General features: G+C 44.2%; 1 protein-coding gene across 1 annotated transcript in view; it reads right to left on the bottom strand.

The window, feature by feature from the left end:
• Window positions 1-5,559, bottom strand: part of SLC6A19 (solute carrier family 6 member 19) — a 71,418-nt gene extending 65,859 nt beyond the window's left edge. The window contains exon 1 of the mRNA XM_018568852.1: window positions 5,241-5,559. Within this exon, the coding sequence (XP_018424354.1) occupies window positions 5,241-5,442 (202 nt within the window). The 5' untranslated portion in view covers window positions 5,443-5,559. The remainder of the gene's footprint in view (window positions 1-5,240) is intronic.
• Between the last annotated feature and the right edge of the window lie 16,201 nt (window positions 5,560-21,760).

The raw sequence follows: 21,760 nt of genomic DNA, 5'->3' as shown, positions 1-21,760 counted from the left end.
CGACGAACTTCCGTTTATCGATCATCCCCTCCCCGTTCTATGGGACCGGGAGCGATGCAGATTGCATCACTTCCGGTCCCTGGGCTGTCAGTTTTGGGCTCCTGGAGCCCAGCTATAAGCTATTGAAGTGCGATCTGCACTTCAATAGCTTATTTCCAGTGTAAAGGTGACACTGGGGGTCTTTTGGACCCCCAGCATCACCTTAAAGAGTACCTGTCACCACCATCTGCTATCACATGGGGGGGCTTGTAAGCCCCCCCATGTGATAGCAGTCAAAGTAAAGTAAAAAAAAAAAAAAAGTTTTTTAAATTAAATTTAAATAAAATAAATCTAATAATAATAAAAAAAAATTTAAAAGTCCCCCGCCCCCGCGAGCACGCGCGTCGCCACGTAAACACGCGTCGGGTGCGCCTACGTATGAAAACGACGAACGCGCTACACATGTTGGGTATCGCCGCGCACGCCGGAGTGAGAGCAATAATTCTAGGGCCAGTATTTTGGGGTATCTCTAAATTGATGACCTGTGGGGGCTTTTAAAGCGTCTTCTGTGGACTTTTTGGGGTACTGGGGTTTTTCGCCGTTTTACGGATGCACGCAATTTGTAACCTGGGCATGTTGGGTATCGTTTTACTCGTTGTAACCTCATCTTTTATATTTCATTAAAAAAATGGGTATTTTGTTGTGTTTTGGGGCATTTAATTACATTTTTCACTAAATATTGGGGTTTAATAAGGAGTTGCGCTAATATTGCGCAACATAAAAATTTGCAACTACCACCATTTTATTCTATAGGGTCTTGGCATTCAGAAAATATATAATGTTGGGGGGTTTTAAGTAATTTTCAGGCCTAAAATGTGGAATATAACATGGGTACAAAAAATGAAAAAAAGGCCTCAGTCATGAAGGGGTTAAAAGTGTCTACCGGTTAATGCAAGGGAATATAGCTAAACATAATGTCACAAAACTAATCAATATAATAGTATAAAACTAATTTTTAATAAGGTAAGTACATGATTGACAAAGTGTAAAAAACATCTCACAATCATCTTAAAACATAATACATAAACGGCATGTCACCTCTTAGGACCCGTACAGATTGTTTGGCATAATACCAGTATTTCAAAAATGTCCATAAATAAATAAAATAGTCATCATAATATTATTGCAAATTTCATCAAATAATCTGCACTAATCTGTACTAATCTGTACTTTTCTTCGACGCGTTTCGCCGTAGCTTCGTCAGGAAGTTGATAGAGGTATCCATAAATAAAATGTGTGATGATAATGGTGATCAGACTTGCATCCAGGGGAGCCCCTCCACTCAGCCCGGACAAGAGGTGTGGAGAAGCCAGGGGCAAGCGGGAATGGCAAGCTCCCATGGCTGTCCTTTGGCAACCTTATATAAGTAATTGGAACTTCTCCTGCATCCAGTGCCAAATTTCCCTTCCCCAAGCCCCCGTGTCTCCCCTCATCTGAAGATTCCCTCCATGGATACGATCGATCCATGGCGTGTGTGTCCATGGAGGGAATCTTCAGACACAGAAGCTAGTTGCAGCACCGAGGTGCTGGATGAAACAGCAGGCAGGGGTGAAGCCTATACACAGACATTGGTTCTTAATACTGTCTAAAAGTCCAAAGAATAGTGTGAGAGCAGGCATCAACAACACGGCAATCCAGTATACACTGAAGAGCGAGGCTGCATGGAACAGGCAGCCACACAAGAGGACAGACACACAGGTATGCACAAGTGCAAGGCCTCACTGAAGAAGATGATGATCAATCCACTTGCTGCACGTGAAGGATCTCACTGTGAGCAAGAGGGAATCCAGAGACACACAGGGAACAAAGTAGGTTCCGCAGGGATTTCAAAGGCAAGTGATACACTGGGAGTCCGACTTAGGCCCCGTTCCCACTGCGCGATATGCAAATCGCGCGTTTGTCGCGCGATTTGCATATTGCGCGACATCGCGAGATTTGACGCGCGATGTCGCGTTCAAGCTTGCATTGAGCAAGCTTGAATCGCGGGTAAATCCGCTCCAAAAAGGGTCCTGCTGTAGCGACACACGACCCGCGACAGCAGGACCCTTTGCCCCATTGGATTGCATTGGAGCGCGATATCGCGCGGTAATTTGCCGCAATATCGCGGGAATTACCGCTCGATAAATCGCTCAATGTGAACGGGGTCTAAGTGTAAAGACGCATTGGACTTGTAATGGAGAGGTTCAGAGTGGATTGGCAGGAATCCGAGCAGCCCGGACAAGAGGTAAAACCCGGCACCGGATCATCACACAGGGAAGTGTGACAGTATAAAATATGAACCTTCTCCCGGACTGCCTAACCACCACTCTGATATCCCAAATTAACATAATAACCTATGCAAGACACTAATTCAAGTCCAAGGTCCTTTGGAGGTAATTCACAAAAAAAGTATCTATGTAAACCTGTAAGATAGGTCTCCAGTCACACAATATCAGCTCAGAGACAGTTGCACAATTTTCAACAGATACAGCCATGAATAAACCGCTAGTTCACTGGTACTCAACCACATATAATGAGGGGTACTGTACCTAAGAAGGGTCCCTACCCATTTTTTATTTTTGATCGGAATGACCACCTTCAAGGACCTTGCAAAACAAGCATAGCACCTTATGTTTGTGCCCACCTACAACCCTCAGGGTCAATTGAATGCTATCCTGTAGGCCAAGATACCACATATCAGTCTCTACCACACTGCCTATTGGGTGAGCCAAACTGACTATGGACTGAGCCACGCACCAATGAGTGCACCCCATGATATCAGCCCACACAATAATTATATAAGGAAAAGATGAACTAAGACATTAGGAGGCCTGTCCAACCACAAAAATTGATGAACCTCTGGCACAACCTGACCCCATATGCTATGTCAGGCACCCTGATCCATCTTCAGAACTCCCAACTGTCTGCAATTTTACTAGACATCAGCTTCTCCTCGGCGCCGTCCTTGCCCAAGTTGCTTACTTCCCCTTCTGATCTGTGCTCTTCAGTGCCAGCAGCAGCCTCAGCAGCACAGTCATTGCTTTAAGCATCCATGCATGTAAATACGTTTTTTAAGCCCTGATGAAAGGGGACCTTTGTAACCGATATTAAGAAATATATTGATCTATATTGTTGACCTATATTAATAAATAAAATGCATTTGGACTCAATATATTTGGTGTGGCACATTTCCTATGTGTTTCTAACCTGTACAAAAGTTAACCTAGTAAATTGTCCCAAGAGGTGTTTTTATAAAACAGATTCTCTCTACTCAAATTAAATTTTAAAAAACATCACAAAAAGAACATTCATCACAATTATCCAATAATAAGGAAGTACAAAATGCAATACGTGGTCTGCTATTAAATAGGCAAGTCTACAAAATGTTAAAATCTTACAAAGAATGTGTTCATTAGAAATATATTTTTTACATGCATTCATTCACACATTAGCAAAGGTAACATGCTTTTAATGAGTCTATTAGTCATCAGATAAAAATTACAATGTCACATGACGTTCACTCATAGCGAACATAAAAGGAAATTGTGTCCAAGTGTGTAGCGTTGAGAGGTCAGAAATGATTGTGTCTGCAAAGATATTGGAGAGTTGGATAAAAGGTAGCAAACCTCTACTTTCCCACTGCTCATTGCTCAGTAACGACAGCACATAAAAAGTGATTTTCCACATCTCCATTGATTGAAAGGGATTTTACAATCTGTTCTACATTGTGGACGTGTTGCTTATATAGAGTTAATATAAGCTGCTGCAGGGACAGGAATTAAGGTAGACATGATGGGTTTTATTGCATTGTGAGCAGGTGCATTTTAAGACCTCAAAATGTGAATTGTCATGTTGTCACACTGAATGGTCTCTTATTACCTGCATAACTTTAAAACTGTGGTGGTCAGTGAATGAAAGGCATGAGTATAAAATACGTATTACTTATTTGAGTAAGGGTATCTAATAGTGGAATCTTTATATTATTGATCCCCAAAGAAACACATTTTTGGAATATTCATCTTAATCAAGATGTACATGAAGGCAGAAAAGCAATTGAGAAGTAAGGGTGGGAACAGACAGGTAGAAGTTTACCGAAGAATGACAGGCAGGGCCGGATTTACTCTCCCTGCTGCCCCAAGGCCAGGTTCCGCAATGCGCCCCCCATCCCTGCTAACTCCCACCCCCCTCATCAATGAAGAATGGCAGGGTAAGTTTAAACATTTTTTATTCTTTTTTTAAAACTTTTTTATCATTTTTTTTATTTTTATTCTTTTTTAAACTTTTTTAAATTTTTATTTATCTTATCGTTTAGTTTTTTTTAGTTTTTTTTATAATTTTTTTATCTTATTGTTTATTTTTTATAATTATTTTCTTATTTTTTAATAATTTCTTTCTTATAATTTTTTACTTTTTAATCACCTTTTTATTTTTTTATTTAATTATTTCTTATTATTTTTTTAAAATGTATTTAATTATTATTTTTATTAAAAAAATTTCACCTAACTTTATTGCTATCACACAGGACCTAACAATCCCCTGTGTGATAGCAATTGGAGGTGACAGGTTCTCTTTATTGACCCTGTCACCTCCAATACAGGAGTTCTAGCACAGCACTGTGCTGGAACTCCTGTGACAGCTGAGAGGGGAAGACGACTCTCCCCTCTCACTGTGTACACAGAGCGGCAGGGGTACTTTTAAACCTGCCGCTTTGCTCCCCACATCGGTGGTCAGTAAGAGGAGAAAGACTCGGCGGCGGAGCCCGGAGGACGCAGCCAGCGAGGAGAGAGATAGGTGCAGGGGGGGAGGGGAGGACGGATGGACCGGCTGCAGACTTTTTACAAAGTAAACGTACAATCGGCTTCCTCCATTGCGTTTTAGCAAAATTTCACAGAAATCTCTACAGTCTCACAAATGAAAAACTCTCAGTTTCAATCAACGCTCAAATCAACAACTCACAAACATTCAAAATTACACAATGCAAGAAGAAGAAACAAAAAAACGGTTAATAATGTTTCTATGTAAGCCTGACTTTAATAAATCAGCAATTTAAGGAACAAAACAATGTTGTCCAAACATCTACATAGCTATCTACAATGTATTACTTTGCATTTTATCATTTTAAATCTTACAAAAGTTATTACTTTGCATTTTATCATATCAAGTCTTACAAGATCAGTTTTGTACTAATAACTAAATATATATACATATTCTAAGGCACATACCTCCTCCATGGCTTTGACACAGGTAAGGAAATCTCCATACATTTCCAAGTCCTACACAAAAACCTATACAGGTAAGCATATACTGTGCTTTGTTATCCCATTGTGGTCTTTCGCCTGCCTCTTTTTGTTCTAGTATCTCAAGCTCCTCATATGTTTGTATCCTGTCTTCCAGTCCAGGGTTTGGTAACACAAGCCTCACCATGATGTGCAGAATATCACCTTCTTGTTACATACGCAGATGAAAAAGCACAAATGGGCAGTCTGATGTTTAATGAAAGTGATGACTCGCAATGTGAGCAGATGGTATTTATAGTGAACCTTTGGCACTCATCTGAAAAAGCACCACCTAAAGCAGAAAGAAGTGTCAGCAAAACTTTTAGTAAAGGACTTATAATTATTAATGCCTTATCAGTATCAGTGCAGTTTAAAGAGCTGTCGTTTTATTGCTCTTCTCAATGGCTCTGGAAAAGAAACAAGTGTTCCTCCACTTGTGTAAATGAGTATATAACAAGCACAACAAAATGTATTACACTGAGTATCATGCTGCAATCGTGAATACAGTTTGATAAGGTTTCTAGTAATAAAACAGATTGTAGCAATGAAAAGTGACTAGGTTTGTTTCTAACAAAGCAAAGGTTTATAGCAGAGATGAGTGAATAGGTCTGCAAAGTTCAAACTTCTACTGCAAGTGAGCTGGTTCACAGCCAATGAAGATGAGGGAATCCTCTCCTTTTTGTTTAAAAGTTCTTTGTTAAATTTTGTTTTTTAAAATGTTTTGGTGCCAATAAATGATTGCAACTGCGCTTAGTGGATTATTGATGTAATGCTCTGGCTCCTACAGACATTTACTTCAGTCCCTGTTTGTACCACGGTATGGACTTTCAGCTACAGAGACGGTAGGAAATGTCAAAGGTCTGCAAGTTCAGTGACGTCATTGCACTTGTATTCCATTGAGAACCACAGGCCTCTCTGCCACAGTGGCTGATTGGACTTGTATTCCCTTCATTCACAAATCCTATCAATTTAGGTAACTGGAGGGGCGGCGATGTGACCATGTTTCATGTTACACCCTGTATAGATGCCGGATCACTTGTACATTAATAGCCACAGCTGGCTGTTAAAAATTACACCAAGAACACGGCTGCTTCTTGTTTTAACCACTTCTGTGGGCCGCTGTACTATAGACGTATTGCGGCATGGAAGTGGTTAAGGTGACAGCAGCATTTTAAAGGGGCACTCTAGGGACAACCAGTGTAAGGGGGCACTCTGATAGAGAGAATTACTTATTAGTTGTCCTCTTCAGAGTCCCCATACATTAGTTACTGCCATCAGGGTGCCCCCATACATTAAATACAAAAATAAGGGGGCACTCTGATGGGGATAACTAATTATTATTATATTGGGGGGCCCTTTCAGAGTGCCCCTTACACTGTTTGTGCCCATCAGGGTGCCCCCTTATATTGGGTGTCCACACCAGAGTGCCTACTTTTTTGTATTCAGTGTAAGGGGGCACTCTGATGGGGGCATCTAACATAAGGGGGCACTCTGATAGTGGCATCTAATGTAAGGGGGCATTCTGATGGCGACACCTAATGGAAGGAGACACTCTGATGGGGGCATCCACTGTAAGGGGGCACTCCAATTGCAGAAACGATTGTAAGGGGGGCACTCCAACGGCAGCAACTAATCTAAGGGGGCACTTTATGGGGGCATCCAGTGTAAAGAGGCTCTCTGATGGGGAGAACTGATGTATTGGGGCACTCTGATGGATGCTGAACCTTTTGTCAGTGAAGCTTGTGACATTTCAATAAAGTTCTAACAAAAAAGTTAAAAAATGTGATGAGCTGGCATCGATGCATCAGCACTGTGTCTGGGAAAACACACCAGCAGCTGTGCATTGCAGTCTAAATGGCAGACCGTCGTGCAGACACAGGCTGGGTAACCGTTCTGTCCAGGCCGTGATTCGGACCTCGGCTCAAAGAAAATTTGGATCACCAGACCTCCTTGAATTTAATTCACTACCCCTGCACCATACTGTGCTAACAAAATGGGGTGCATTTGTTTACAGCTGGAGAACTATATATTTGACTCACATGCCTATTACATAAAACTGAAGGACTGACACATGAGATAAGGGCCATAGTGGCTCCATTTCAGTGGAGCAATCCGGTGACCATACTGGGAGTTATTTATATTTATTAGGCACAGTTGGCAGATATCTGTCATTTGCCAGGTATGACTGCAGTGCCTTTATGTTGACCGTCGTGGAGAACACCTGCAGGGTTTTTCACAAAAGGGTGAAGAGTTTGGAGAAGGCAAGAGAAGTGAACTAGGACAACAAAGCTGAACCGGAAAGTGAGCTGAATTGGAGAATTTCTCCATATCAGCTATTTTGGCCTAGATTGTTCACTTCTTCTGCCTTCTCCAAACTTCATCCTTTAGTGAATAACCCTGCTAGTGTCATACAGTCACTCAGGAATACATATAAATTCCATCAACCTTCATTGACTACTATAATGGCACTTTATATGGATGAGACTGTCTTGAAAATGTTCATAGATTACCTATTGGTCATATATTGGTCACATATCTTGGATTGGATGTGTCTGTCATGCTGGACTTTGAGTAACTGTGAAAATTTGAGGATAATTATTGTTATTGCCATCACTAAGATTTAGACTATCCAATACATTGGGGGTTATAGTTTACATCAATCTTTGGAGAAATTGTCTTTGAATGTTGTTTACATTATCAACAAGAGTCTTCACTGCATGGATCTACAGCCCTATCTTGTACAATAAATATGATTATATGATATGATTATGCAACTGGATTTTTGACATAAACATTGTTGAGGGTTTGTTTTCTTTTTTTTTTTTAATCCCCTTTAAATGGCCATTTGTTAGATATGTTTTTAACGGGGAATCTTGTTCTTGGTTTTTATTATTTTGGGGTATTTGGTAAAGTAAAGTAAGTACCGTTGCTTTTTTGTAGGGGTGCGGAAATTAACGATTAATCTGTCGATTAATCGTTAATTTCTTTGATCGATCAAAATTATTTTGATCGATCAAAGTACTCACCTCTCCGCCGGCTTCCGTCGGAGATCCGGTGACGTCACGGACATCAACGTCACCGGACTCCTCCCCCCCTCCCCGAGTGGCTCTGTCGGCTAACGAAGGGAAGGGGGAGGAGTCGGGTGATGTAGTTGTCCGTGATGGGTAACGAAGGGAAGGAGGGAGGAGTCCGTTGACGTCGATGTCCGTGACGTCACCGGACTCCTCCCCCTTCCCTTCCTTACCTCAGCTGCGAGGACCCAGCAGCAGCCACCTGATACAGAGACCCGCCTCGATGTTCCCGGCCGCTGTCCCCCCACGCTGGTATGTTTTTTTTACAGCACCCTGCTCAAGCTATAGAACATGGAATAGAATATGGCTGAAACTGACTATATTCTGATATATAGTCTGATATATTGCCTGAGGCTGCCGCCATTCAACATACATTCTGGACATCCTGATCCTCCTCACAGGCCGGTTCACATCTGGTTCCCCGACCCACATAAGTAAGTACATTATACATATATATTTATTGTTCCTGTCACCTTCCCTGATATGTTCGGTCCAGGCAGTCAGCTGACCTAGTTTTGCGCCCTCTTGTTGTTCTAACAAGGCTGGTTAGACCCCACAGAGCCCTGCTACCCTGGTGAGGCCCCCTTTATGCTCTGGTGAGACCCCCCTCTGTATGTGCGTTATAATTAATCGAAATTAGTCGATTAATCGATTTAAAAAAATTCGATTAATCGAACAGGAAAATTTTAATCATTACCAGCCCTACTTTTTTGGTATATGACGTTTGAATTTACGTAATTTTTATAAAGAGAGATATTGTATAAGTGGTTTGTATCTATATAGTATTTTGTAAACTGATAAGCAGGTTTTTATTTTGGAGGTTTTTTGACCCCAAAATGTTAGTCTTTCTGCTTAATTGCCATCGTAACCAGTTATATAAGTGATCATTTCTTCCCTTCATAATTTCTTCTCAGACGTTAATTCAATAACTACTATTAGTCTTTCCTCATAACCAAGTCCCTCTCTTCCCCTTATTAGTTTAATTGCCTTTCTTTATACTTTTCCCAGTTCCATAACATCCTTTTTGTCAATTGATGTGTCTGTGTGACTGTGTCTGTAAATATGCAAATTTAGTGGTTTATGTCCTCTAAGCATTTCAACAGTAACATAACTTGATAGCAGCCCTTTAAACATAATTCATAAGAGCAGAAGAAACAGTGATTAACCTGCAAGAGATTGAGAGTGCTTCCTTTAGGAGTAGGCATGCTCATCCATTTCACTTTCTAGCTCTACATGTTTTTAAAGTTTTTATTTGAAACATTGTTGTTTTTTTTCTTCTTTTTTTTTTTAAACAAATGTTTCAGGTATTTCACACAGGTATGATAACACATGTGACTTAAACAAAAACAAATATAGAAACAATACTCCAAAATGTGATTTATTTTTAATTGTTTACCTTTTTTCTTCACATCATCACAGATATTTAACAATTGGGTTAATTAACTAAAGGCAAGTAGGCTGTTCACTTTACAAGGGAATTTTCACTTAGCAATGGAAGTTTACCTTAGCTTAGTGAATGTGGTATAAATTCACTTTGCAAAGAATGCCCAATCAGGTTCAAGGATTTTTTTTTTTTAAAACAGTATTTTTGCTTGCACATGATTGGATGATGGAAGTAGGCAGTGCTTTACCTCATTCACTAAGCTAAGGGAAAGTGAACAGCCTATTTGTCTTTACTAAATCACCCCAATGGGTCATGAAGGAAAACAACTATCCCTCCCACAGCTGTTGCTCCATGAGTCTTATGAAATGGTCCCAGGTACATAACAGGTCTGTTTTGTATTGATCTGAAATCAGATTTAATAACTAGACTTATTACAGAAATAGTGTCCAAAGAATATCTTCCTTTGAGTGCAATCTGAGTTTCCAAAAGGAGATCGTATCAATAACTGGTACAGCTGTAACTCCAATAACATATTTTCTGTAAATATTTCTTCATTTTACCATGGGAACTCATAAGATTTGCAGACAGTCACTCTACGACGGACTATTGAAACATCAAACTGGACTCACTCTTCCAGTGATTCAGACTCCGCACTCTACCAAAGACCAGGCGGACCCTACGTTTGTTTCACTTTTAAACCTTTTTAATTAACTGTTGCTTATGTCTGCCTTTGTAACATATTTTCTGTAAATACTTGCACTGTTCTTTTCTTTTCAATAAAAGATGTAAAATGGCTAAATAATAAGCTCAATCTCTGAATGCTCTTGTAGCGCCCTCTGCTATGTCGCTATTAAACTTAGTGTTATATCTAGAATGTAATCAGTTTTGATGCTGATTGCTCTGAGATCTGCAGGTTCTGGTGGATTGATTGATTCTACCTGTTGCTGGGCTGGGGCCTCAGTATACAGTGTGGGGGATTATGAATATGCATCAGATTATGAATATGAATTTGACTCTGACCAATCCCTGAGCAGGCTCACTCAGAGGTATGGCTGGAGGAGAGTGATAAATGTTTGGGAACACCTTCCAGAACTCTCTCCCAGGGCCTCTCACTGGGAGGAGGCCTGTGTGCTACAGGATGCCTGGTCTAGGCCTCAGCATGTGGCAGATGCTGGGGGTCCAGAGGCCCAAGATGTTACTGAGAAGAAACCTGATGGAAGATGGGCTGGAGGAATAATCTGCTTACTGAGGAGTGTCGCAGAGGAGCTTTTGAGAGCTGCCGTCTGGACCCTGTAAGAGATCGCTTGCCCTGCATTCAGATATTATCCAGAAGAGAATCCAGTTGGTGCACTATAAGTCCTGTGACTGTTCTCCTTCAGAGTCTTGGACTGTTCCTGTTTGTTCTTTGGTGCTACTACCTATCACTGGTCGCCCTTATAGGACCCTTTGGCTACCTGTTACAGCTGTTGCTGAGAGTGAAGACACTGTCCTCTATTTTTGTATCTCGGGTATCCTGCAACCCTAACCCTTTCTCCTAGTTATTACTAAGCAATAAAAACTAAAAAGACCCTACAACTTGAGCCTGTTCTATCCTAAAGTGTGAGTATTGCTGGTGCTGAGAAAAAGGGCTGGTGGCTGGAAAAACAGGTAGGAGAACCTAATTCATATCCAGCGGCTCCTTAGGTGGTGAGCGCAACACTCTAATGAGTAATTTAGAGACCCCTGCCACTCTGAAAAAGCTACTGTACTGTAAACAGCAAATGCTGTGAGTGGTGCGTGTTTATGTTAGGACCTGCAATGGCGGCTACCATGTGTCTGTAAAGGGTTCGCCGCTCAGTTGACTTGCCCCAGAGATTACTCTTAGTATGCTGGTGCTTCTATTTTTGTTGGAAAATCTATGCGCAGGATGTGGCAGAAAGGATTAAGAGCATCACGGGCCTAGTGCTGAGGATTTTGGTGGGCCTTTTTGTGGAAAATGTTGACGGTCACTAGGGCCCTCTTCCTCCTGTCCGGACTGTGATTTGTAGTCTCTCTACAGCTTGGAGTCAGTGGTGGATCAGCGGTGGAGCACCAGGGCCCGTTAGCAGCTGTAAGCCTGGTAGATCTGCCACTGACTCCAAGTTGTAGAGAGGCTACAAATCTCATCAATACAGAATACCACCAGCTACAGACTACAAATCCCAGCAATACTTTATACAGCAATGGAGAATACTATGAAGCTACATACGCTGTGTTCCTCCGGGTACATGGCTTGATGACTCCAGGGTCTCAAGAGGGCTTTGCAGGGTTTCAGGGGGGCTGTGCAGTCTCTCTTTCTGGTGGCCAGTGTGGGCTCTCAAGCAGTGTTAATTTCGCCTGCAACATTTTTCCCCCCATTTTTTGGCCATTTTTCAGTGATAAAAATAAAATTAAAGAGTAGTTAATGGGACGAAAACGATTTTCGCCCGGTACCCAATTTTCGTCAATGTTCTCCTCCCCACTGGTGCTGGCTGAAGCGGTCTGTGTTCCTTTCAATCCCCGCTGCTCTTCCCGCCTGTATCGACAGAGGCAGTGGGAACACAGACCACTGCACCTGGCACAAGCAGGGAGGAGAGACTGTAACTGCATTCCCCTGCTGCTCCCCCTCGTACCTCCGCTGCTGCCCGTTCCTCCTTCTCTGCCCGCCTTGCTCCTCCTTCTCTGGTCACCCCGTTCCTCCTTCTCTGGCCACTTCGTACTATTCTCTTCTCCCCGTTCCTCCTTATCTTCTGGCAGTGTTCTATCACTGGTGTCACTGGTGTCAAGTCTCCAATCAGTGGCTGGAAACAATAGCCAGCCTGCTATTGGATATTTTATATAGCAGGCTGGCTATTGTTTCCAGCCACTGATTAATAGTAGGCTGGCTATTGCTCCCAGCCACTGCCTGCTGTGTTGAAATTCAGCTTCCTTAGCAGCTGAATCCAGTGAAGGGGAAAGGTTACCCTAAAAGACCCCTAATGTCACCTTAAAGAGAACTATGTCATCTCCAATGTGCCATCACATAGGGGGCTTGTGAGCGTTCCCCCCCATGTGATAAAAATTAAGTTTAAAAAAATGTAAAAAATAAAAGTTAAATAAAATTAAAAATTACTCCAGGGATATATAATGAAATGAATTTGGAAATGCTAGAGAAAAGCTTAAATAATACATTACACTAAAAATTAGGGATGCACCGGATACCTGTATCTGTGCCAATACCAAGTATTTGGGCGAGTACTCGTACTCGCCCAAATGCTCCGATGCCTAGCCCAATACTTCCTTTATCAGGACGCCGGGCAGTGCGTCATTACACGCTGCCCAGCTTCCTGATTGGCGCGGGAAGCAGGCTCCATGCTCCCTCGTCACTTGTGACGAGAGAGCATGGAGCCGACTTTCCGGCCAATCAGGAAGCCGGGTAGTGTGTAATGACGCTCTGCCTGGCTTCCTGATTGGTCAGGAAGCTGGCCAATCAGGAAGCCGGGCGCCTCATGACAAGGGAGCATGGAGCCGGCTTCCCAGCCAATCAGGAAGCCGGGCACCGCATCATTACACGGCGCCCGGCTTCCATGATTGGCCAGCAAGCCGGCTCCATGCTTTCTCGTCACATAGTGACGGAAAGCATGGGGACGGCTTCCTTGCTAATTGGGAAGGCGGGTGGCGAGTTTTTATACATCGCCTGGCTTCCTGAATAGGACTTCCAGTACTCGATATTCTCAAGCGACCAGTGCAGTCTCTCAAGGGGCCAGTGTGGACTCCCAGTGGTGAGTGTGGGCTCTTGGTGGTGGGTTGCAGTGGTCAGTGCGGGCTCTGGGTGGTCAGTGCGGGTTCTCGGTTGTCAGTATGGGCTCTGGGCGGTCAGTGCGGAGGTCAGTGCAGCCTCTTGGCTGTCAGTGCGGCCCCTGGGCGGTCAGTGCGGCCCCTGGGCGGTCCTCACGGCGCCGGTCTTCCATGAGTGGCCAGCAAGCCGGCTCCATGCTTTCTCGTCACATAGTGACGGAAAGCATGGGGACGGCTTCCTTGCTAATTGGGAAGGCGGGTGGCGAGTTTTTATACATCGCCTGGCTTCCTGAATAGGACTTCCAGTACTCGATATTCTCAAGCGACCAGTGCAGTCTCTCAAGGGGCCAGTGTGGACTCCCAGTGGTGAGTGTGGGCTCTTGGTGGTGGGTTGCAGTGGTCAGTGCGGGCTCTGGGTGGTCAGTGCGGGTTCTCGGTTGTCAGTATGGGCTCTGGGCGGTCAGTGCGGAGGTCAGTGCAGCCTCTTGGCTGTCAGTGCGGCCCCTGGGCGGTCAGTGCGGCCCCTGGGCGGTCCGTGCGGCCTCTGGGTGGTCTGTGCGGCCTCTGGCCGGTCCGTGCGGCCTTTGGCCAGCTACAGTGCAGCCTCTGGCCAGTCAATGCAGAGGTCAGTGCAGAGGTCAGTGGGCTGTCAGTGCGGCCTCTGGGCGGTCATTAATTTAAAAAGTAAAGCTCCACACAGTGTGTCTGCCATTGGTAATGCATCTGATCATATTGTATGATGTTCATATAGGATGATCAGATGCATGGCGAATGGCAGACACACTGTGTGGATTTTTACTTTTTAAATTAAACTCCCCCAGCGCCAGGCCCCTATTCAACCTTGGGCACTGGCTGCTGTCCTCTCCCTCTCCCCCACCTTAGTGTGTGTCTCTAAAAACGGGCCCCCCTCTCTCCCACTTTAGTGTGTGTCTCTAAAAATGGCCCCTCCCCTCTGCAGCTGCTTTAATAAAAACTTACCTTTACTGTCCAGCAGTTGTGCTCCTCTCCTGCATGCCTTGTTCCGCACTTTGGGGAAAAAAAACAAAAAACGTTCCTGCACATATGGGAACGTACCAATTGTACAGGGGGACGGGACCGTACCAACTTGCCTGTACATACAAATTTATAGTAAAAATTGTTTGGTCGGAGCCCGGGCCCTCCCCAGCCGCCAGTGCCCCCCACATTAGTATTGGCCGTACCCCCCTGATGGTGGTCCTGTTTACAGTATCTGCCAGGTCCACATCTGCCGTTGCCTCCGGCAGGCCCCGGATGCAGAGGTTGTTGCGGCAACCACGATCTCCTGACCTTCCCTTCCGGGTGATAAGACAAGGCACACTGCGTATGCAGCACTCCATGCATCTGAGTTTGCAGGGCTGTGATCGCAAAGATGTGAGAGTCCAGCCAGGACTTGGTGTTTTCCACTCTATGAAGGAGATGGGTGAGTTCACCCCGTAAAGATGAAATATCCATCTTCAAAGAGTGCTCTAGGCGAGCAAACATGTCTGAAAGTTTAGATTTAGTAGGAAGGGAGCAAACCAGGTCGTCCATGGGAGCAGAGAGACGAAGATCCCACTCCCCACTGTAGTCTGAGCGAGTGGACAGCGATCGCGGATCTTCCGACACAGGTAGGAGAGGTCGCATCTTGGGGCAGCCGAGCGGCCGAGCCATTAAGTGTCACAGGATCCGCTGAATCAGAAGTGAAGAACCTCTTAATGACCCCCAGAGGACGGTGTTTTAGACGGTTCCTGTTTACCCGTCTTCTTGCCCATGTCAGTGAGAAAAGTAAGAGCTGTATGAGGGAGCGGGATGCAAGGTTAGCGGGTAAGTTGTACGGAGCCCAAGTCACACGGGTCCAGCCACCGCCATGATCAGGACATGCCCCCTCGTATAGACTACTTTAAAAGGAATCTTATGCACATGCTGTGATTAACACTTTACTGCTAACAATGTTCGCTTACATAATGATGTTCAAATAATCTGCTGTTATGGCATTATCAGAGAAATCAGAGAAGTAGATTTAAATACTTTATACAAATGAGTCAGGATGTGATTCATCCTTATATATGACAGCATACCATAATGATGATGATGATAATAATAATAATAATGATAATAGCATGTTTAAAGAAAAACAAGATACATTACTTTACTGTGTTATAAAGATGACCTTTGTGGCATAAAGTTTTTTTATGTAAACTCTATATATATCACAGAGATAACTGACTATTTTATTCCAGTCACTTAAATGTTTCTTTTTCCAAGGAGTTTTTATATTTAAGATTTGTAGATAAGCAGATGACAATTAGACAGAAGCTCAAAAAGGTTAATGCTGCTAAAAGCCTGACTTTTTTTATTCCTTAATTCGTACATTTCTTTTTACACATCATTTTTTTTAAAACAAAAGTCAGCTTTGATTTTCCAGCGATATTTTTAAGTATATCCCAATCTTTATCATGCCATCCTTCATCAATATCACTTGTTTTCCATTCATCTCTAAATACATTTTACAGTGACTCTGTCACACACAAAAAAAAAGCTACCTTAAACTCCTCCCACAATGTGTTAAACCCCTTTCGCTGTTCCCACTTTGGCCACACCCGCCATTTGCAGCAGCACACTGTGCAACATTACGGTCTTTCGCTTGCCCAAGGGCGGCCTATGTCTTATACAATCCTAGCAACTCTTGTTAATGTGATGTCTGTGTGAGTGCCTGTTGGCCCAGGTGGAACTCTCCTGTTGATAAGGATAACGGTTGTGACACCTAGGTGTAACGTGAGGTATGGCACTGTGCGATGTAATGAAAAAAAGGTCTCAGTAACGCCATGTCACAATAAACAATCAGTTTGCGGTTACTGAAATTGAGAGATATGTTTGCAAAGGTTTGCTACATATAGATATCTAAATGGTAAAAAATATTTTTTTTATTTTTTTTTAGATATGCTGTGTGAAATAAAACACATAACAAACATAGAGGGGTTTTCTCAATTCTGACTGCAAAAGTGGAAATTCTATCTGCCATTAAAGAACTTGTGGGGGTGTGGGCAGATAAAAGCATGGGTGAGGTTGCATGGCCTATTGTACAGCCCTGCAGATCGTAGTCTATATTGTGGAAGATATTAAGGCCAGTAAATTCTTTAGACTGGCTGCTGGAAGTTAAATAGTCTAGTTTATTATTTTCACACTCTGAGCATCTTTTTTCTGTGCAGCCTATCCTCTTGTTATGTTTTTTTTCCTCTGGTCTTTTATAATGGATCCTGCTGAGAGAAATATCAAATGTGGCAATTTTAAGGGGGCTGATAGAGCACAAATGTGAACACATTGATTTGTAAAGGGGATGTAACAGCAGTGATGTAAAGTGTCTGCAGTCTATGTCTCCTGAAGCATGCTACCAGTTTTCAGCAAACTGTGGTCAAATTGTGCTGGCAGTGGGAGGGGTTTAAATGGACACATTTAAATAAAATCTGAGCCTACGTCATATTTACAGCACACACATGCTATGCAAAATATGTTTTATATGGGAAATCCAAAATGTTACAGTTACCAAAACAGAAGGTGAAGGTCAATTTTCCAGTGGTGACACCTGCTCTGGTGACAAATGTGTAAGAGGAGAAAGCCCCTTTTTTAGAGATTTCCTTTCACTGTTGTGTCTCTGGGATAGGGAGTAAAGAAAAATATTATTGCCAGGACACCGGAAGCAAACAAATAACTGAGAGGATTTAAAACACAACCTACTTTATCTAAAACACAATAACTTTTGGCTATACTTATTAGTGATGGGCTCGGGCGTGTTCACAGCACCACGTGCCGAGCCCGCCAGGAAGCTGACAGCGCCGCAGCGCCAATCACAGGTACTGAGACATTATCCCAGTCCGCAGCTGCAGAGATCGGGAAATGTCTCCGTGCCTGTGATTGGCGCTGCGGCGCTGTCAGCTTCCTGGCGGGCTCGGCACGTGGAGTTGCGAACACGCCCGAGCTCATCACTAATACTTATAGTTGTATTACTGTGTCACAAGTGAGAGTCTCACAGAGACATATAAATATTTAGAACATTGATTTTAAAAAATACAACTCTTCCATTACATATGCTGTTTGCACACAAAATATAGGCAGAGAGCTGACACTTTGTTTTAGCCTACCTTAACCCTTTTCTTGCCACCGACATAAGGCATATTGCGGAACAAAAATGTTTCCAGCTGGCCAGCTCAGTATACCATACGTCAGCTGCATTCAGCTTAAGTGACCATAAGCTTATAACAGAAGGGCCCCACTGACTGCTCTCTGCAAATCAATAGCTGTCATCAGGGGCTGACAAAAACAGCTACTGCCGCCATACTGCAGCTCTCTCCACCAAGCTGGGAGCTGGCTGCATGCTCCAGTCTGTGTCCCCTCCACTACACATCTCCTCCTGTTTATTTATGACTGAGAAAATAGTAAGTGCTTACTATCTCCACAGTTTATGAATGGACAGGAGTAGCTCAGTATGGAGGCTTGCAAAGATTTGCAACACATTGCCATTCATTATATTACGCTGCATTGTGAAATGTATGTATGCCTGCATCATTTTATTGCAAAACACACGGAATTTTATGGGGGACCCCATGTTCCCCCCCCCCCATTTTTGGGGGTGGGGTTTCTTCTTAAAATTCTACTACAGCAGTAGATATATGCAAAAAGTGTATTTAAAAAAAAGCGCTTTGAAAAGGGTTAATACTTACCTGTGTCTTCCCCGCTCGCTCCCGTCCGAAAATGTGAAAATTCTCGGGCGGCCGCAAAGTATCTTGGGGCGGGCGCATGCGCAGATCACATTTTTGGCTGGGACGTGAGGAGAGACAGCCAGCAAGCTCAGAGGAGTCAGCGTTGGATCGGAGACCCGCCGCACCGCTGGAGGGACAGATGAAAAGGACAGGAAAGAAGAAGATCGGTTTAAGAAACATTATTAAAGGTAAGTGCTGACTTTAACATTGGGGGAGGGAAACATTTTTTTGCCTTTAATGTCACTTTAAGGGCCTGGTATGACTTTGAGGGGGAACCCCATGCACTTTTTTTTTTTAAATGGGGTCCCTCCTAACATTCCTACCAGACCTTAAGGGCCTGGTATGACTTTTGGGGGGAACTTCACGCTTTCTTTTTATTTTTATTTAAATGGGGTCCCTTCTAACATTCCTACCAGACCTAAAGGGTCTGTTATTGTTTGGGAGGGGGAGCCGCAAGCTTTTTTTTTTTCTTTATAATTGTCTCTTTTGCTGCAGCAGGTTCTTTACATCGTACAGATGATCCACTTTACAGGCAGTTTAAGGGGACCCCCCAGGCACGATATTTAAAGGAATTTTTTATTTTTATTGTTTCACTTTAAGCAATGTTAAAATCACTGCTCCTTTTAAAAACTGTATTTTTTAAAGTGTTTTTTGCATTGATCTATGTCCCCAAGGGCAGTACCCGTATCCCCATACCCTTTTTATGGTTCTGGTCCCATTGACTTTCATTGAGTTCTAAGTTCGAGTTAGAACTTTGTCCATGTTCTAAAGTTCGAGTTAGAAACAAACTCAGGTGTGTTCGGCTCACCACTACTGTACTGCACATACCCCCGCCCCATGATCCTGCTCGGCCACTTGAGAATCTTCAGCTCTTCAGACAGGAGTGAGCGGCGGAGACAGAGGTAGGTAATAACCTTTTTGGTAACTTTTTTTTTTCTTCAATGTTTTTGCATATATTTACTACTTGCTAGCAGTAGATATATGCAAAAAAACCCGAAGGTTTAATTGTTTACTTTGTTTCTTTTTAACTTTTGGCAGTCCACAGGAACAAAAAAAGAAAAACAGTGTGTTTTTTCCATGACAATTCATACCGATTCCTTTAGGTCTGGTAGGAGTGTTAGGGAGGACCCCCATGTAAACAACAACAAAAAAACACAGCATGCGGTTTCCCCGACAATTCATACCAGGCCCTTTATGTCTGGTAGGGATTTTAAGGGGGACTCCAATGCCATAAAAAGTGGGGTGCTATTTAATGCCCCGGCCACATTCCAATGTTTCATCATTGATGTCTTCCGCGATCTCCTGATACCTACATGGTGGTGTATTTAGATGATATCCTCATCTTTTCCCACACACTCCAGCAGCACGAGAAGCATGTGGAAGCTGTCCTCCAGCGCCTTAGGACGCACCGGCTCTATGGGAAGCTGGAGAAGAGCATCTTTGAGGTCTCCTCTATCGAATTCATTGGATACATACTGTCCCCTGGAAGAGTTGAGATGGACCCCAAAAAAGTTTAAACCATCCTGGGATGGCCTATTCCACGGAATCGACGAATGGTCCAACAATTTATCGGCCTTGCGAACTTCTACCGCCGCTTTATCCGGAACTTCTCGGCCATATGCGCCCCCATTACGGTCCTAACCGGGAGCAACGTCACTTTTGCATGGACCCCTGCCACTCACAAGGCCTTCCAAACCCTCCAGAAGCTATTCACACAGGCTCCTGTGTAGGCACAACCGGATGCCGATCTTCCATTCTACTTGGAGACAGATGCATCGAAAAATGCCGTCGGGGGCAGTTCTCTCCCAAAAACAAGGGGAGAAACAACTCCTACACCCAGTTGCGTTCTACTCTAGCAAGTTGACCAAGGTGGAACGTAACTACGATGTAGGCGGAAGGGAACTACTGGCCATTAAGAACGCGCTGGAGGAATGGCAGCATCTGCTAGAGGGAGCCAAGCACCCGGTAACTGTATATACTGATCACCGTAATCTGGAATACCTATGTAACGCCAAGAGACTACGGCCCCGACAAGCCAGGTGGGCCTTCTTCTTCTCCCGTTTCTCCCTCCAGATTACTTACTGTCCTGGATCAAAGAACGGGAAGGCCGATGCCCTTTCCCGTCTTCATGACTCCGACTCCTCCCTCACACCTCCAGAACCCATACTTCCAAGTACTTATTTCCTGGCCACACACCACACAGCACTCGTTACTTGAGGAGATTCGGCGAGCTGGCACGCCCGTACCATCGTAAGTGGCACACCTGCCACTAAAACGTCCCTTTTGCATGGACCCCTGCCACTCACAAGGTCTTCCAAACTCTCCAGAAGCTATTCACACAGGCTCCTGTATAGGCACAACCGGATGCCGATCTTCCATTCTACTTGGAGACAGATGCATCGGAAATTGCCGTCGGGGCAGTTCTCTCCCAAAAACAAGGGGAGAAAAAACTCCTACACCCTGTTGCGTTCTACTCTAGCAAGTTGACCAAGGCGGAACGTAACTACGATGTAGGCGAAAGGGAACTACTGGCCATTAAGAACGCGCTGGAGGAATGGCGGCATCTGCTAGAGGGAGCCAAGCACCCGGTAACTGCATATACTGATCACCGTAATCTGGAATACCTACGTAACGCCAAGAGACTACGGCCCCGACAAGCCAGGTGGGCCTTCTTCTTCTCCCGTTTCTCCCTCCAGATTACTTACCGTCCTGGATCAAAGAACGGGAAGGCCGATGCTCTTTCCCGTCTTCATGACTCCGACTCCTCCCTCACACCTCCAGAACCCACTACTTCCGAGTACTTATTTCCTGACCAAACAGCACTCGTTACTTGAGGAGATTCGGCGAGCTGGCACGCCCGTACCATCGTAAGTGGCACACCTGCCACTAAAACAAGGATTACGTTACCATCAAGGAAAGATCTACGTGCCTGCATCCCATTGTGTACCGGTCCTGCAGCATCATCATAACCACCCAACAGCAGGTCACCGGTGAGTGCGCAACACTTTGGAGTGCGTGCAAAGACAGTTCTGGTGGCCTTCCCTAGCTGCTGACGTAGGTCCTTTGTGGGCTCCTGTACTATCTGTGCCATGCACAAACGACCCAACACCCGTCCGGTCGGCTTACTACAACCCCTACCCATGGCGACAGTGCCCTGGAGGGACCTCGCCATGGACTTCGTGGTGGACTTGCCTCCTTCACTGGGCCACACTACCATCATGGTCGTAGTGGATAGGTGCACCAAAATGGCCTACTTTATCCCGAATACCGGCCTTCCAACGGCCCAACGCACCTCAAAGCTGTTCCTGCAACACGTATTTCGTCTACATGGGCTCCCCTCCTCTATTGTGTCTGACAGAAGTTCCCAATTCACCTCTTGTTTTTGGAGCCAATTCTGCCGCTGCCTTCACATCACCCGTAACCTGTCCTCTGCATATCATCCCCAGTCCAACGGGCAGACAGAGAGGACTGGGTGGACCATCT

This window comes from Nanorana parkeri, unplaced genomic scaffold (assembly GCF_000935625.1).
Source record: "Nanorana parkeri isolate BGI_ZX_2015 unplaced genomic scaffold, ASM93562v1 scaffold1252, whole genome shotgun sequence".
In the NCBI taxonomy this organism is placed as follows: Eukaryota; Metazoa; Chordata; class Amphibia; order Anura; family Dicroglossidae; genus Nanorana; species Nanorana parkeri.
This window is presented reverse-complemented; position numbering and strand designations above follow the sequence as displayed.